The 18465-nt window shown below is 43.8% G+C and overlaps 1 protein-coding gene across 2 annotated transcripts in view; it reads left to right on the top strand.

Annotated features, from left to right (window-relative positions):
* Positions 1–18465, top strand: part of CDH4 (cadherin 4) — a 516102-nt gene that overhangs the window by 418462 nt on the left and 79175 nt on the right. For both annotated transcript variants that reach the window (XM_064465346.1, XM_064465345.1), the window contains exons 6-7: positions 1730–1874; positions 16043–16215. In XM_064465346.1, coding sequence (XP_064321416.1) covers positions 1730–1874; positions 16043–16215 — 318 coding nt within the window. The remainder of the gene's footprint in view (positions 1–1729; positions 1875–16042; positions 16216–18465) is intronic.

The raw sequence follows: 18465 nt of genomic DNA on the forward strand, positions 1-18465 counted from the left end.
GTATTAAGAGCATTACAAGTCATGAAATACAAGTGGTACATCCTGTATTGAAAACGAAAGCAGACTTTTTCAGTCTTTAAAGAAAAAGTGCTGCTTAACTTCCTTTAAAAAAAATGGTTTTCTCCCAGCTCATTTCATGTGGCAGTTGTTCTCTTTGCTTGATTAAATGTTAATCCAGCCCATCCTAATAGCGTGCAGTTTCTTTTGTTAAGCTCTGGACTTCTGAACACTGTACATGAAGAAGAAAGTTGCATCAATCACAGCACAGCGAGAGCGAAAGACGGAAACCAGTGCTAATGCAATTAGCACATTTATTTGTCATGCATCAGAGGAGCTAGAGACCTCCTTGGCACAGGAGCTCTGACTCCTGGTAGCATCCTGATGGGCCGGGGAGCTGCTGCGAGGGACCAGAGGCGCCTCCCCTCTGAAGGCACGAGCTGGTTGTGTGTCGGCACGTTCGCGGGGCTTGTGTCATACAAAATGCTCACCGCGGGGCAGCGGGTAGGTCCCCGTCCCTCAGCCCCGCTATTCCAGCCAACCCTGTGCCAAGCTAATGTCCTCCGAAGCCTTCATTCTTCATCCCGCCAGCCTTGCAGGATGTCACACAGCTGTCCTGAGCACCGTCCCCAATTTTCGTGGCGGTGCGGAGGTTCAGCAATGCTTACCAGTGCTGAAATGAAGAGAGGCTAAAACAAAATCTGCAGCGCTCGCACCCAGGAGATACCTCTCCACTGCCCAGCCATCATCGGGGCTGTGCAGCCCTTTCCTTGCTTGTCTTATTTTTTTTTTCCTGAAGCCAACACCGGCAGCTCCGTTCAACGCGCACACCATTTAGAGTAGCCATCTGTTCCCTTTAATGAGAAAGCTATCCATTTTTTTCACCTGATTACTGATTGTTCCAGACTATTGTTGATCGCTTTGTTTTATTAATTACTCATTTTGACATGCTGTATCTGTCCCTTTTGTTCAGAAAACAGATGCTCTTGTTTTCGAGTATTATTGCTGATGGTTATTGCTAATAAGATAAAGCCGCAGTTCCACTTTAACTGAGGACTTAACACTGGGGCTCTGGTTATTGTAATGCTTCATCACTGGGTATTTCAGTTAAGCCTGAGAAAAATATTTCATTCTTAGTGCTACAGGGGCTCCCATCATGTGCAGGAAAGGGACTTTTTTTATGTCTTCTGGTGCATAGAGCAATGGGGTCGGTAGCTCTTGCTGTTCCTAGAGACCGTGATTAAACAAGGAATAAACAATACTAATGCCATTCTGAAATCTCTTCGCTTATTAATCCCTGTTATTGTGGGTATGAAAGGCCGCAGGTTCCCATAAGAAACCTCTCAAATCAAACTCATTTCCTTGCTGTGTTTGGAACTAAGCAAAATTTGCTTTTCAGATTCTCAGACAAGGTTCGCCACGTCTTAAAAATTAAAATATAGCAATCTATTAGCAGTGAAGGAGATAGCCTCACTATACTATAGTTAAAGTGTTTCCACTGACAACTGCTATCTTAAAATATTATTTCAATATTATGTTAAGCCTTGAAAAACTGTCTGTGTCTAGAGTCTAGATGGAAACCACGTTGCTGCTTTCTGCTGGAATTAAATACCCGCTCAGTTCAATTTTGAGAAAGTATTTATGAGGCGAAGTCAATTCCTTTAAAACATGGTCTCTCATTCTGTGACAAATCCAGTTGCTGATATTATGCTTTCATTGTGCTTATTCCCAGCTCCGGGCTCACGCAGTGGATATGAATGGAAACAAGGTGGAGAATCCTATTGACCTTTACATCTATGTGATTGATATGAATGACAACAGACCGGAGTTTATAAACCAAGTCTATAATGGATCTGTTGATGAAGGCTCTAAACCAGGTACAGTTGAAAAAAAGTCTTAAAGTTATCACAGGCTTTCAAACATTAATCTGGCATCATGGCTTTGCCTCCTTTTGGAATAGAGAGAACGTAGGAGAGGTTTGCTGTTGCTGGCTCTTTGTTGAAGACTGATGGAGGTGAGAACAATCTGGTATCTCTTTCTCTGGATGCAGAGAAAGTGGAGACTTGGCTTAGACGGATCCTGGAGGTTCCTTCCTAGATCTGGACTTTGGAAAAGCAGCAGTTTTGTGGAGTGATTCTCCGTATTGCCATTCTCATACAGTCATTACATGTGTACAAGGTTGTTATTCTAACTACAGAGTACTGAAGCCAAACCCAGCAGTGGCCTTTCATTGACCCTTTGCCTGAAATGCTGAATATCTGCCACCTTGGTATTTAATCCAGTCATTTGCAAACTCAATATCTGGCTCCCAGTCAGACTCCAAATAGGTCTGTGTCCCAAAGTGTGCAGAAAATACTTTCTTATTTGGGGCCTGATGCAAACCTACTGAAGTGGGAATATTCCCACTGAAATTGCTCGCTCATCTTCCATCCCCATGGGCTTTTCTTCAGAGGGTGAAATGGGAAAAAACCCAAAGTTCATGGAATGCAAGTGATGATTTTTAAAGTGTTTGCAAGCTTGGAAAAATGCAGTTATAAGGGTCTTTAATGTTTTATTTTCAACTATGTTGTTGATTTGTTATTTAAGTGCGGTGTAACCCTGCAGTTTCCAATATGGTAGCAGGGTAATAGCAAAAAAAGCATAGCAACAATATGGTTGTTTTAGCTTATTGCTGAGCATAACTAATATGCATGTATTTGTTCTTTAAACAGAAATTATACTGTGAAAACTGTCACCAGTACATTTGTAAATCTCCTAAAATGAGAGGGAGATTTTTCCAAGACACATTTTATCCTCGGTGTTTGCCAGCTGAGGGGTTAAATACTGTGTGACTTTGTTTTCTGTCAGCAAACATTTATCATGGCTTCTCCGCTGCCTGAGGTGTCATAGGAAAGTCTCCGGTGGCCACTATTTTTAACAAGGTGATTCACAGTCGTGATTTATTGTCTTTCAGCATTGTGAGGAATGGGCTGCTGTGGTGACACATAATGGGGACAGAATGTGACATTTTTTGGGGGAAAGAATAGGTACAGCTCCCTTCCTGATCTGCTTTGGGTGGTGACGTACCGGCTTCAAAGTGCTGATCCCGGTCCTGCTCAGCAGAGGGGATGCGAGAAGTCCCCGAGCTGATGGCTCTAATGACATCTTCCCGGAGGATTTTCCGGCTTTCATTTGAAGGCCACTGTGGGGCATATCAAGGTTTGAAGATTGATATGACATTTCCGTAGCAAATCAAATTTCTTACATCTTATTCTAGGACAGATCAATATTCAAAGTGTTCCCAAATGTTTTAACTAGCTCTGCTCATTTGTGTGAAAGAAGCAGTAAATTGCATCCGCTTCTTGTCTGAAATCCAGATAAGCCTTTGAGGTATTAAATCAGACTAGGATAACTTTGCCTACAAAATACTTGTGCCTCTGCTTCTACCAGTGATTTTTGGTATTCTGTATCCCAGGCTGGAGTGCTTGCCTTTAAGGCAGGTAGGTAGAAAGCAATCTGTTTTTATTCAAAAGCAATTACATTTGTCTTTGATGTTTTTAGGAGCTTTTTTCCCTCTAACCTGTTTAATCGGTATTCTTTTAAAGGTTTATATTAGCATTGAATTTCTGTTCTTTGCTATTGTAGAACCTCCTGGGAATTTGGGTACCCGAGGCCCTCATTCCATGTAGTTGGCAATAAACACGACATTGTATCTTTGAGAAAGGAATAGAGAGATCATAGAGTTGCTGTGGGTGTCTGCGTACTCCTTTGCCTCCAAGTTACGTATCCCTGTTTTGCGTAGAGACAAGTCTAGACTATATTTAGCTAAGCGTAGATCTTGCAGAGATTTGGGATCTTTTTTGTAGTTCAAGATGCTTCAGACTATTATAATAACTAAGGAGGTACAACACCAGCCTTTGCAAGAGAAAAAATATGTGGGTAGAATTCATGATTGTTTGTGGCAATGGTCAACAAATGAAAGACATTGCGTATTCTTAGAGGAAACAGCAAAATGTGTTCAGTATTGATTCAACAGTAAGTTAGATTTGTATATGCATCTGCAAATATATATATGCATATGCGTGTATATCCATGTATAAAGTACAGATTTGCTTCAAGCAAACTAAAAAATCTTATTATATGTTACAGGAGTTCAGCATTCATTTTCCACAGTTCATTGCTATTGAACTATGCCTAAGGACCAAAAATGCTTCCCCGGATATCCTGTACAATTGTTATTTCTCACATCTTCCATATGCCCATTTATAATGGCTGTGATTAAAAATGCAGTATTACTCGATTACCACAGTATCTGCAATGCTCTTAATAATTCTGCACACCTTTTATGAGAAATGTAGCTAGAGTATCAGAGTATCCCAAATAAATGCTGACTCTGAGGGCAGCTAGTCTGAGCAGCCAATGACTGTTTGAAGTCAGTAGGAATTTTGCCCAGATTTAAAAAAAAAAAAAGAAAAAAGGGACATATGGAGCTCAATCTCTACCCATGGAAATTTTGCAGAGCAAGATCGTCAAAAATATGCTGTTGAGCACAGACTGAGCAGGGCACAGTGACCTTGAGCAGCAGGGAAAGCCCCTGTAAGGATTCAGCAGGATCAATAGAGCAGATCCCGTGCAAAGAGAGCAGGAAAGGGCTCTGCGGTGCTCTCAGGGCACCCCCCAGGGTGCGGGGCGAAGCGGAGGCATCCGGTGTGCAGGCACTGCAGGCAGGGCTGTGCCTCCGGAGGATGCTGCGCCATGAAACGCAGCACGGTCCCCTCTTAGTAGCCGGGGTGCAGTGAGCTGGAAGAGAGCGCCGTGCTCTCTGACCCTGTAGGACAGCTGCAAATTGTGCCTGACTATGGCAGGGGGTGGAGGGCAGCCAAGATGTGACCTACTGACTGCAGTGAATAAGCCAAAAGGAGGTAGAGTGAACCAAGAAAATGGGGTGTGTACTCCAACCTTCAGCGCAGTGTGATCCTGCTGGGCACTCAGCCTCCCATGGAAGAAGCAAGTTTGCTTTAGCCTAAAATACAAATAGAGACAGTCTGATGGGGTTTAAGTGAAGGGGCTTCCCAGACTGCAGAGCACTCAGACTGCCTGGGTTTCCAAGGAGCCTGCTCTCTGCGGTGTACTAGTCACCTTGAAGCAACCCTCGACGGGAATAGAAAAGAAATCATTGAGTATTATTAATTATAATAGGTTGTTGTTGCTGGTTAAGATTATAATAACATAATTGAAATACTGTCTTAACGCTATTGCATGGTGTTCTTGAAATCAGGAGCTCGTTCTTGTGAAGTTCTCTGCAGTGTGAACACATGTGTCACAGCCTGGCCCCTTTACGTCCTCAGATGTGTGCTGGCTCTTACACTGAACTGCATTTCTTTTTCCTTTTCTGATACTCTCTGGAAAACATTTTAAAGCATTTCTAGCTTTTATAGCCTAACGTCATGCAGCTGGACGATTTAAATGTGTAAATGCAGGCCCTTCCAAAAATGCAGAACAGGAATAGCGATGCAGGATTTCCTTTTCCACAGGACCATCTTTGTTTCTTAGTCTCCCCCTCCACAAGTTGTTCTGATTTAAAGTACCACTATTTGAAAATGTATCTTAAAAGGCCGTGTTTTACTCATATTGAATAATGTTCTGCCTCTTTGAACTTTACCTCTATATGAAGAACACAGCCAAGTTTTAAAAATGCAACTGCAAGCTTGAGCTGAAATTCCCCTGGTCCCTCCGGCAGCCTTAATCAGCAAAGTTCTCCCGGAGCTGCAGAAGTTGCTTTTCAAGAGCTGATAAAGCGGGACGGGTTGCACAGCTTCGCTGCCCAACACCGCCTGCCCTGCAAGTATTCTGCTGCCCTTTCAAAGCCCACATCTCTGAGCTGTGCCGCACAAGCTCCACTGCCTTACAGCAGAAAGGGGCTGGGGTTTGGGGTGGGTTTTTCCCCTCTACAGCACCAATTACTGCCTGCCATGAGCTCAGCCCTTGCACTTGCACCGCTGGGCTTGCAACATCCCAGGGGTGTCCTTGGGGAAGGCTGTTTCAAAAGAAATTCTACAGTTCCCAAAAAAACCAAATTGCTCGATAAGATAGAATGAAAATGCTTAAATATAAAAGAAAAAAAGGGAATTTAATCATAAAACAAAAATGTGATGGAAAAAAGATTATTTTGGTCACTGCAGAAGCTTAGTTTTGATATAACCACCGCAAAATATACCTTACCGTAGGAGGTGGATGTCTTACTTAACTGAAGCGTTCAGTTCTGAAAAGGTCAACGTGAAATGCTCAGCAGTGACTTGAGTCCTTTGCTCTGGGTTGTATCTATTTTGTTTTAGCAAAAAGATTGTCAGAAATTAACACATCTCTCCAAAACAATTTGTTCCTGTCAGACTGGCCTTTTCCATTCCCATTCATCCTTTCCACTTCACTAACTCTCTGGATAAATCTTGGTCCCTTTCAAGGCAATAGCAAAAGTCTATGTGCTTTCTTTTGAACTAGGGTTTCATCCAGCTCCTTCTTTCTCATGGTGGTGTGTAGGATAGTTTACTCCTGCCACCCTCCCTGGGAGTGGTGTGAAAGAGTGCTAAATATGGACAGTCCTCCAAAATAAAGGGCTATTAGTATTTCTTAAATGAGAAATGTTGTAATTTAAAATTTCCCCATCTCCTGATTTCATGGAACTCTGATACAATAATTGTTGATAGCGTGCCACGTGAAAAATTAAATAGCTGGGAGCCAAATCTATATGTGGCAAATTGAGTTAAAGAAATCTCATAAAAATAAGCAGTATATAAAGAACCCAAGGATTTTAAAAGCCGATTATTCTACTACTGTCCCAGTTTGTTTATTTTATTTCTATGCCAGCAGAGATTCCCTCAGAGATTAACACCATGGACTAATGCACAGATGGGGCCAGAAACTTGAAAGTCATCTGAATATTAAGAATTTAAATCTTTAGCCTCAGTGATTTGAACAGAAAGCCAATTATGAAGCTGAATTAGTTTTCAAATTAAACTGCAATTTAAGGCTTTTGAAATTAATCTTTTAAGGCATATAGTTACATTTGTGTTTGTGTACATATATATTCATGTGGAGAATTTGGATTCTGCATTTCTGGCGTGTTCCTATTCTCCAACCTGACAGTACAATTCATAAAGAGATGCCTGGTGTCCTGCAGGTTGTTCTTTCAGTGAAGGAACAGGGCGGGTGTTGCCAGGTGGCAGGGGACGAAGCAAAAGCAGGAATGCCTGAGACCTGAAGAGAGAAGATGCTTCATTTTATAAAAGGAATAGGACACTGAGTGAAAACCCTTTTTTCCATTACAAACCATTCCAAAAACACCGTAGTGCTGCTTTTAATTAGAACATTCAATCTTCTTTTACCAGCTTGGAGGTAGATTGATTTTAGTACTCTTTATTTAGGAAAGTCCTAATTCAACAGAGCACCTGAAGAGGTTCATGGACCCGGGCTGACTCGGCTGCTGGCAGTGGCATGGCTCAGGGAGGCCAGGGCGTGTGCCGGGTGCCCGTTCCTGCTGGTAGCACCAGAAGCTAGAAATAATGCAAATGCTGTATGTTTCACAGAGATCACGTGAGGGTAAAATCTTCAAGAGCCAGAGTAGGTCTCAACAGATTCTCCCAGTTGTCCCAGAACTCTTCACAGGTTGGGTACGTTACTTCTGGGTTCATCACAGGCCTACACACATGCGTCAGTGCAGTGCCATCTTCTGTGGCTTGGGTGGGTGCTACTCTTATCCCTGCACTTTATATGCTGTTAAAAATGGCTTTGTCCAGCCTGACTCTATTCTCCCAAACATTATACACAGTCTTAGGATACGCAGTATTCTTTTTTAAAGTTCTTTTGCTCAGCCGAGCACAATTGTAAGATAAGAAATTGTTTTTCTGCAGACACATGTGGTAGTGCTTTCCATTTTGTTTCGAGGTGAGTGGTTATGAAATCTGTGCTCTTAATTTCCTTTTCAGAAGCATCCAGTCCCAAGAGCAAGGAAGTGAATTATAGTACTGTAGGTGAGAAAAAATGCAAATCCCTAGACTGATGGTTTTCCTTCCTGAAAATGGCCATGTTGATATAAAGAAAAAAAAATGTGGAAATCATGTTCTGAGACTGCTCTAGAAGCGAGTTACAACACTGCAATAGTCCACTCAGCCTCCTTTTAACCAGCAGTTAACAAACAATATCACAGAATCACAGAATGGCAGGGGATGGAAGGGACCTCTGGAGATCATCCCATCCCACCCCCTGCTGGAGCAGGCACCCCCAGAGCAGGGGCACAGGGCCGCGTCCAGGCGGGGGGTGAATGTCTCCAGGGAAGGGACTCCACAGCCTCTCTGGGCAGCCTGTGCCCCTGCTCGGGCACCCGCACAGGGAAGGGGTTTGTCCTCATGTTCAGGGGGAACTTCCCGTGTTCCAGCTTGTGCCCGTCGCCCCTTGGCCTGGCGTTGGGCACCACTGAAAAGAGCCCAGTCCCATCATCCCGACACCCACCCTTTAGATATTTATAAACATTGACGAGATTCCCCCCTCAGTCTTCTCCAGGCTGAACAAGCCCAGGTCTCTCAGCCTTTCCTCATAAGGGAGATGCTCCAGTCCCCTGATCATCTCAGTAGCTCTCCGCTGGACTCTCTCCAGCAGTTCCGTCTTTCTTGAACTGAGGAGCCCAGACTGGACACAGCACTGCAGATGTGGCCTCACTAGGGCAGAGTAGAGGGGGAGGAGAACCTCCCTCGCCCTGCTGGCCACACTCCTTTTCATGCAGCCCAGGGCACCGTTGGCCTTCTTGGCCCCAAGGGCCCGGTGCTGGCTCATGGTCACCTCGCTGCCCACCAGCACTGCCAGTTCCTCCTCAGCAGAGCCGCTTTCCAGAGGGTCACCCCCAGCCTGTACCGGTGCATGGGGTTGTTCCTCCCCAGGAGCAGGACCTTGCACTTGCTCTTGTTGAGTTTCATGAGGTTCCCCTCGGCCCAGCTCTCCAGACTGTCCAGGTCTCACTGGATGCCAGCACAGCCCTCTGGTGTATCAGCCGCTCCTCCCAGCGTGGTATCATCAGCGAACTTGCTGAGGTTACACTCTGTCCCAGCATCCAGGTCACTGATGAATATGTTGAACAGGACAGGACCCAGGTCAGAGCCCTGGGGAACACCACTAGTGACAGGCCTCCAACCAGACTCTGCCCCATTGATCACGACCCTCTGAGCACTGCCATTCAGCCAGTTCTCCATTCACCTCACTGTCCTCTCATCCAACCCACACTTCCTAAGCTTACCTGTGAGGATGTTGTGGGAGACAGTGTCAAAAGCCTTCCTGAAGTGGAGGTAAACAACATCCACTGCTCTCACTTCATTGACCCATCATGCCATCATAGAGGCTACCAGGTTAGTCAAGCCTGATCTCCTCTTGGTGAATCCATGTTGACTAGTTCTGATAACCTTCTTTTCCTCTACATGCCTGGAGATGACCTCCAGGATAAACTGTCCCATCACCCTTCCAGGGATGGAGGTGAAGCTGGCACCTCCTATTATTATAATACTATAATAATATAGTTTTATATACATTATAGTATTTAATATTTATTATATTAAAATTGAATTATAGTACATATTCTATTTATTACATTATTTTATATTGTCAAAATTCAGGGATTGGATTCAAGCCTTGTGGAAGGTGTGTTAAGTCTCAGGTTTTGTGCAGCCTGGTCTGCATGATTTCACTAGTTGCATATGCCATCAGTTAAGCATGAAACCCAGTCATACTTTTAAGCACAGGTCAGTGATGGTGTTCAGGATATCTTGTCCTAAGTTACGCTTTCTCAATTTTTTGAATTTGCCTCTGGGAATCGAGAGGATTCATCTGCAGGAACTCGGCCAAGCTGAGGCTCATCGATTTATGCAGTCGAAACTATTTGCTCAGAGGCTGGATGTGCTTTTGCCCATCTTGAAGTTTTACTTCTGTTATTTCTCTACAGTACACGGGGTCTCAGTAGGCTGCAGGCTGCTGTACAGGAGTTACCTTCAAATCCAGCCATGCCCACGTGTGTGCTGCATTCAGGGCATCTATTCATTTTTCCCTCTAGGGATATTTATTTCATTTTTAACAATAAGGTGTTATTTCAGTTCCGGGTGACGGCAGCCTCTTCAGCTTGCTCAGTCATCTCTCCAGGCCCACTTGCTCTATTCTCATTATGTTGACTCTCACCTTGTTTGAGGCTGAGAATCTGATGTCTCCACTAACTAGGAACTGACATCCTTTATGAATTAGGTTAGTAGCTTGGAAGGTCAAAATTTGCCAATGATTACAAAAATAATGGTCAAAGAGAATAACAGTAGCTATCAATTACGACTGAAGGAATATCCTTCAGAAGGGAAGTGCTGTTTCTATTTAGTTTTCCATCTAGAGCATGTGGGATGCAGTTAAATTGTAACTTGGTTTTGACGTCTCTGTTTTTCTAGCAAGCATTCAGTTCTGGAGACCTTGTTGCAAGAATGAAGTCACTTAAAGGGTGAAGTGCTCCTATTGTGAGTAGGGGCATGAGATTCCCATCCTCAGTGAGGAAGAAAACGAGTATCAAGAAACTCTTCTGAATTGAAAATGCTGTTTTCAGGAAATTTTGTAAATTTTACACTGCGTTTCAGTATTTAGTCTTCCCATCAACAATTACTGTCTTCTCTCTATCTAGCATCGGATGCAGAATATTCACTAAGTGAGCTTTCCAATTTTGAAAAAAAAATTAGGAGGAAGGGGAGGTTTCCATTAGTACAAAGCCATTATTAACTTGGGTTAATGAAGATCTAATGTAATACAGCCATCACCACATGTCTGCACATAATGATTCAATCCTTTTCTACGGGGGAATGATTAAATTAAGTGTCTTGTAGGTCAAAATTAGACTGAGAAGGTTAACCAACCTTTAATGATTCTGCAACCATTTACCAGCCATTAAAAAACATAAACTGTAAGATAAAGCTGAATAGAGAATCAACGTTATCAGTAAAAACTGGATGAAGTTTTAGCTTTTTATATCACATGAGTAGACAGAGAGGATTGTGTATTTTTATAGTGATGTGTGGTATAAAGGGCAAAGTGAAAGGGGTTTTTTATCTTTTTTTTATTTGGATTCCTGATAAGTGCCCATTAGCTCTTTCTTTTAACATGCATTAAATCTAACTAATGGATATCAAACCAGCTTAGAAAAATGGTAATTATAAAGCAATTGTAACAAAGACTTTGGGAGCACAACTGTGCTAAGATATTGTTTGTATGCCTTAAAACCATGAAAGCTCAGTCTTTACGGAGAAATGAAGTTGCATAGATAGGAGAGCAGAGATTGCAGACAACGTGATGTGAATTAGCAGTCCTTGGCATGCTTTGGGACCGTCTGAGCTAGAAAGAATTGAGCCAATTCTCAGATTCCAGAGCGATTTGGGGAAGCCATTTGTTTGCAACTGTGTGTGCTTATCTGCTTATACATACACAGGGTGGCTATCTTTCTTGTTTTGCTTCTTTTTCTACTTAACATGTACAGATCAAATGAGATATAGTGAACCTAACAAAATCTTTTTGCGGTCTTTTACAGAGAGATGCAATTAATTCTAAAATAGATAAACAAAACTGAATATGCAGGTAAAAATTATCTCCCTTTGCTTCCATCCCCCCAGATTTTGTAAGGTTTTATTTTGCCTATCCTGTAGAAAGCATAATTAATCTAAGGGGAATATTTTCCATAAGGGGTGCTTTCAAGCATCTCTCTCATGTCTCTAGTCCATTGTTAGGTTGAAACAAAAATGCATCATTTGACAAAATAACATCTAGGAGATTGTGGTCTCTGGGAAGGAAAAGGGAATGCATTGTGAAGCTGCAGATTCTTGGGGTCTTCTATTTTATTGATAGATCGCCTTCGTCATGCCATACATTAATTTTAACTCAGGTGATATATGAACTTGGCATATTAGTTAATGAAAGCTAATGCACAGTAATCTTGTCATCACTAGCTGTGCATGATAATTCAATCCGCTTCTCTGAAGAGCTGTTCAACATGCAACAAATTTGATTTTATATTGACATGATGTACTAGGTTAGGTATTTTATTTAATGTACCATGTGCCTCATTTGTTGAGAAATGTTTTTCTTTCAACAGGTTATCTACCTGAGTTAGTAGGCCAGGTGTGTAGTTTAACACAGTTATATCAAACACCGTCTGGACTGGGTGTTCGTTATGTGACACACTGCGCTGACGGGGGCAAATTCCCGAGTTTCAGCACTTCATGCGTTGACTTAATGTTGTCAGCGGGCTTGAGAGCAAACCCTTCAGAGTGGAAAAATAAAGCTAATGCTTCTCTCACACACTGAAAGCATAAAGTCCCTCTTGCCCCGTTTATACACCTCTCTTGTAGCTCCATCACCACTGGCAGGGGCTGTCCAAAAATGGGAGAGTACAGCGTGGGGGGTCTTGATGGGGATTGCGGGAGTTTTCCCAGTGTTTCTGGTCTGTAGTAACTGTTGCCAGTCTCTGCTTAGGCAGGGTGCAGGGATTTAAAGATGGTGCAGTTAATACTTGGGGTCCCACAAAACGCATACGCGCGTCCTGCAGCCCGGATTGGGCAGTCTGTACTTTTTCACTTAAACCCTAACAATACCAGATTCAGTCCTCAAGTGTGTAAGAACTGTGCACTCTGCCACTGTGTATTTGCCTAATTTGTATAGTAACGGGCTGGATGTGGGGATGTATTTCCTTTATTTTAATATAAGTATATGAAGATACATCCCCATGTGTGGGACATAGAAATGTGACATTATTTATTTTTATAGCAGGTAAATCATCACCAACCATCTTAATATAGTGGAAGACATTATATAGCACCCAGAAGACATTAGACACTGTAGCAGTATATATCCACATTGCTCTACTGAATATTCTTGCGCACAGATATATGTTTGTGTTTATGTCATTCACTGCAGCATGCAGGTATCTAGAGGATATGTCTTGCTTAAAGTCTGACCAAATATACAAAAAACCGAGTGGAACGTCGATGGTGAGTGTAGGTTACACCAGCCCATCCCCTGCGAGCGCTCCTCGGGAGTGGTACCCTCAGCATGGGTAACAGGAGATGCCATCACGCTCTTATTCTTGGGTCAGCATTGCCAGGTGGGAGATATGTGTGCATGGGAACGGGAATGGACATATCAGCCACCATCCAGACTGCAGAGTGGAAGAAGTAATTTGCAGGCGGTTTACAGCAGACTGTGGTCAGACAAGCAGCCCCAGGGAGCAGCGGCGAGCCAGGGAAGGAAGCGGCTGCTGCAATTCCATCATGCTCTGCAGAGCGCTGCAGCCACACAGGGCCCTTTGCAGAGGATGCTTTATTAAGTTACAAGTTAGTAATTAATGCCAAGTTCCTCTTTATTTTCTCTGTGGTTGGGTTTCGTAATCAAAATTAAAGATATGAGATAGGGAGCAGATTGCCTCTTGAAATACAGCTCCCTGGTGCTCAGTTCATGACTTTAGAGACATTTGTTGAGTTCCATCTCCCTTTATGGGGGTGCAGGTCAAACGCTGTTGTAATAGTCTGTTTTTCTAGAGCAGATGTGCTCAGTCCAATGCAGCGCTACAGAAAAGAGGCAAAAAGGTCAGGGAAAGAGTGAAGGAGACCTACTATACACTCCATCCACAGCATAGCTGCTGTCAGCTCACCCCATGCCCACCACAGCAGCAGCCTGTTGGGTTCCCCTGCCAAGCTGGGAACCCCCCATCTTCTGCATGTCCTGGTTTATTTTGGAAACCACAGTGCAGTCTGAGATCCAAGATGAGGAGGGACCAGAACTGCAGGGTGCTCTCATCTGAACTGAGTAGACACAATAACTTTCCTTCCTAAGCTGTTTCTTGCACTAGAAGTGAATCAGGAGAAAACACCTGTTTTTTGGAATACATCCTAAGACTGCATGTCCTAAAATAGATTCTGTTTTCCTCTTCCACTTCTGTTTTCATTAGCCCTAGGTTTTGACATTCTGTTCAGAGATATTTTCAGTATAGAATGCATTAAGATAACATAAATTCTGTATCAAACATCTCATTCGGCGCATTTAAATTTCTCCTGTACGTTTCCCCTGTACTTATCTAAGGGTTGGCTTCTCTATTTGTATCAGTTGTCTCATGTTAACTGGTTTTGCGAAAGAGTAAAAAAAGAATGCTTGAAGAGAAAGGAGGAAATTCATTGCCTGCACAGCCTTGTTTCAATTCAGTGTTCCTGCCCTCTCCTGAAGTTTATTATCAGGAAAATGTTAAAGTTGTTGAATAGTTTGTTTTCATTTCACAAATGTGAGTCAGGAATATTGCAGAAAGATAGGAATGTATTCATCATTAGAATTTGCTTTACACATTAATTTATTTTTTAATCTATAATTCTTATTGAACTAAGAAAACTCACAGGGATATGTATCACCACAGAGAACAAAAAGAGCCTGATTGAGCCAGATGGAAGGAGATCAGCAAAGCACTTTCCACAGTGCAAAAATACAAACTTAAGTGCCACTTCTTGCTAATACTGGGAAACGTTGCTTTCCCAAAGTTGGGGAAGATACTGGGGGGATTGCCTACTGCCGAGTGTCTTAAAGACACTTGCCTAGGCTACAAAATTTGGACATGCTGCAGCCATTTGTAGATCTGCTCATTTAGAGCATGGGATATGTTTTTAAAATCTTGCAAACAGATGTAAGCTCTCCAGCTCTCTGCATTCTCTGAACTGGGAACTTGTGAGCAAGCTGGTGATCTGGGCTTACTAGATGAGGCATGATGCAGTGCTGATGTAGCCATGTGTCCTCGAGTTTGCCGGTGGCTGACATATAACCAAGTGGGCAGAACGAACTCAGCTCTTTTTGTAAAAGAATGCGTGGTTCCATCTTGAATCAGCTCAGGAGCTTGTTGGGACCACTTTGCATCAACTCACGGCAGGTTCATAAGTCGGTTCATCCTGTTCAGAGTTCCCGAATGAGCAGTGTTCAGGCAGCACCTTCCATCTTTCCATTGATGCTGTTGGGTTTTGATGGTCACTAAACGAGGTTATGTCTGGTTTCACTGTCTCTCTTTGCCTCCCACTCCTCCTTTCAGGTCTCATATCATTAGATTCATCCACTGTTGCAGATTGCTTTTTGTAAGCAGTGTGTGTCTGCCCTTTTAGACATTCTCTCCTACCAATATAAAAAGCATAAAGCTGGGCCCTATGAGCTCTGGGGGGTCACAGGACCATGCAGCTGCGGGGGTCCATCCAATCAAGAAACATCTTTTACCCTCCTAATGATAATTTCCCACTTTAGCAAAACACCCTGCTGCCAAACTCCAGTGATAATGAGCCTGTCAGTGCATCAGTGCACTCCCAACAGTATCTAGAAAGTAGGGATTGTTTTTTGCAAGGCAAATGAAGACACTGATCATTAGCAAGAAACAAACCAACGATTCAATACATCGCTGGCCACACATACCAAATCATTGATTTTCTGTCCTGCTGGGCAGCAGCTGTTCTACTTGCTCTGCAGAAATGTTTTTTTTTTCTCCAGAAGGGGCCGGAAAGGTGGACGTTTCTCCAAGAACTGGAGGCAGCAAGCAGTTGCTTCCTGCACTGGGCATGGACATGTTGATGGGGTCCTTCTGAAGCTGCTGAGAAGTGTGATGGGCTTTCTGCTATTAAACTGTGCTTCTGAATGCATGTGAATGCAGTGATTGGATAGGAAAAAATCTCCTGTGAGAATCTATATGAAATTGCAGGACAAAAAATGCTGCCCTAAAACTTAAAATCACTGAATGAGTTAGAAGTTAATCATAGATATCCTCATATGACTTCTTGCTATATACCAGTTATGTGTAATCAGTATCCTTACAGATCATCTAGTCTCAGCAGTGTTGCCATTTTCATAATCCTCGCCTTGCCTAGCTGGCTGGATTGAAATGGGATGTCTACTCCGTAGCATTTCTGAGTAAAATGCATGACCCCGAGTCAACGGGGCTGCAATCTGCGCTGCAATGAGATAGGCCTGATATTTCGTCTTCTCTTGTTCCAAGGTACCTACGTGATGACAGTGACGGCAAATGATGCAGATGATAGTACTACAGCGAACGGGATGGTGAGATACCGAATCGTGACTCAGACCCCGCAGAGCCCATCGCAAAATATGTTTACTATTAACAGCGAGACGGGAGACATTGTCACTGTGGCTGCTGGACTTGACAGAGAGGTGAGTTTAAATGCCATCATACCAGGTTTTGAGGGTTGCTGACTTGCAAAGTCCAAATCCTGTTTCAAGTACAAAGCCTCTAAAAGTTTGAGTTGTGGCGTGGAGATCGTGGTCTTTGCTTCTGCAGCAACTGCGGGGCATCGTGGCTTTGATGTGGTATTTTTTTCTTAATCCATATCAGTCGATGAAACCCTAAGAGAATCTTCAAGCTCGTGAAGCTGATATTTTCCTTGCTTAAATTTGTACAACTCAGAGACGTAGAAAATACTCCAGAAGGACCAGGGGGATGAATAAAGTGGCATTTGTCCCACTTCTGTTGGGGAACAAATACATGCGATACATCTACAGCCCTTTCTAGACCTGTCTTGCTTAGTTCTTTGCACATTGTCTTTGGAAGCAGTTATACAACCTATACTCGAAACACTTTGCATGTTTCATGATGGCATCCTTGTGTTGTTTCCTAACTAGGAAAATGTCTTCCAGTGATTTTGCTTTTTGTGCAAGGCTCTGCCTTTAGTACCTCTTCTTTCTGACATAGTTGGTCTGGTTCTCACTGCAAAGCTTCTCCAAGTGCAGAAGCAAACTCTGCCAGCGTAAGCCATACAGTATGATTCTCAGAGCTCTGCTTTCTCTAGCTGTGAATATGGCTCAAGGAGAAAGCATTTATACCTCATGCATTAAACAAAAATTAGTGTAGTATCAGTGGTGGGTTGGAGTGACCTGGGAAGGAGAGGACAGGGGTCAATGAGTGTGAAGGGAGAGCGGGAACTTAAGTTCTTAGATTTTTCCCCATTGGACTGTGCTGGTCGTGAAGTGTCACCGGTCCAATGCAGTTAGGAGATCTTGATCAACCGAGTGATGGGAAGGATCATTTGTTCATGGAGCAACAAGCTGCAGATAGTATGGCTGTGTGGCAAATATGAAAGTAAGTACTTACACAGTCTTAGGCTCAGATGTTTAAGTTCAAGCAGTCCCCAGAGATAGTAAGTCCAGTGAAGTCCATTTTGAGAGAGCCCAGCATGCTGCATTTTTGAGAGAAGGCACCAGAAACTGTTTTGTCCTCCTTTCTCTCCTTTCCTCCCCTGTGACCGATGGCTGGGACAGAGCAAGTGGGAGGCCCCACATGTGTGCTGGTGCATGGGTTTCCTGCCTGGGACACCAAGCTCAGAGGGGTGAAAACCTGCAGCACCTCAGAGGTTTTTTTTCCCTTACACATCAGCCCCGGTGGCATTGTTTTGGCCCCGCTGCAGGTTGCTCTGCCAAGCGCCGGCCGACAGGCATGGCTCTGCCGGGGTTTGTGCCCATTTCGTGTGCGCACCTGGGGCTGCTGTTTTGCTTCGTTGCGGCGTAGCGGCTTTGGGAGGAATCCCGAACACAGCCGCAGATGAAAGCACCGGCAGCAGCTCAGCAGCAAGCAGAGTGCCCCGGGGCAGCCAGCGGGACCAGCACGGGGACCGGGGCTGCCAGCTGGGAACGGCGCAGATTTGGGGCTTGCCCAAGGCACAGTTTCAGGGCGAGCCGACCCGGGGGGAGACGCTGTGTGAAACAGCTTTCCAAGGAGGAGGCCGGGTGAGCGGGGAGCTTCCCAGATGTGAAGATGTGAAGGGGGAGCAGGAGGAGCACCACAGCCTGCTCCTTCCCACCTGACGTGGCCAACTTTGTAAGCACAACCTAGGGCAGATTTGACCTTTCCCTGCTCTTTTTATTTAGACAACCAGAAAGTTAGCTGAATCTTAAGCAGGTAGATTATCCTAGGCAATGCTGAAGCCTGCAGCGTGCTTGCAGTCGAAGAGGAGAAGCAAGTGCTGTAGAGATTGCTGGCAGCCCTCGGGGGGACAGTGGCAGAGCACTTGGAGGAGGGATCTGAATTCTGGCAGGAAAATGCTGATTTTATGGAAATGATGGAACTATTATTGCCCCCTTGACATCAGTGGGGGCCAGCATTTTAATGTAGGGCTTTAAGGGTAGAGAAAGGTTGTCAGTTTATATTAATTTCAGAGACATAGATTGGGATAGGTTGGTGGGAGAGAGGTTTTAATCTCAGCAAATCAGCTGAAAAAAGAGGCAGGTGATAATTAGGGGGAAAGGGTAGGGTGGAACGGTCATCTTTTTCAGGTTTATCTCATTGCATCTGAAGTATTTTAAAAATTTGCAGGGGAGCCATATGCTTCATGTTAGTTCCCCTGTTGCACTGAGTCTGGGAAATCAAAGCAAGCTGGCACATTGTATATGGAAATATGGTGTTGTGTC

This window comes from Phalacrocorax carbo, chromosome 14 (genome assembly GCF_963921805.1).
Source record: "Phalacrocorax carbo chromosome 14, bPhaCar2.1, whole genome shotgun sequence".
Classification (NCBI taxonomy): Eukaryota; Metazoa; Chordata; class Aves; order Suliformes; family Phalacrocoracidae; genus Phalacrocorax; species Phalacrocorax carbo.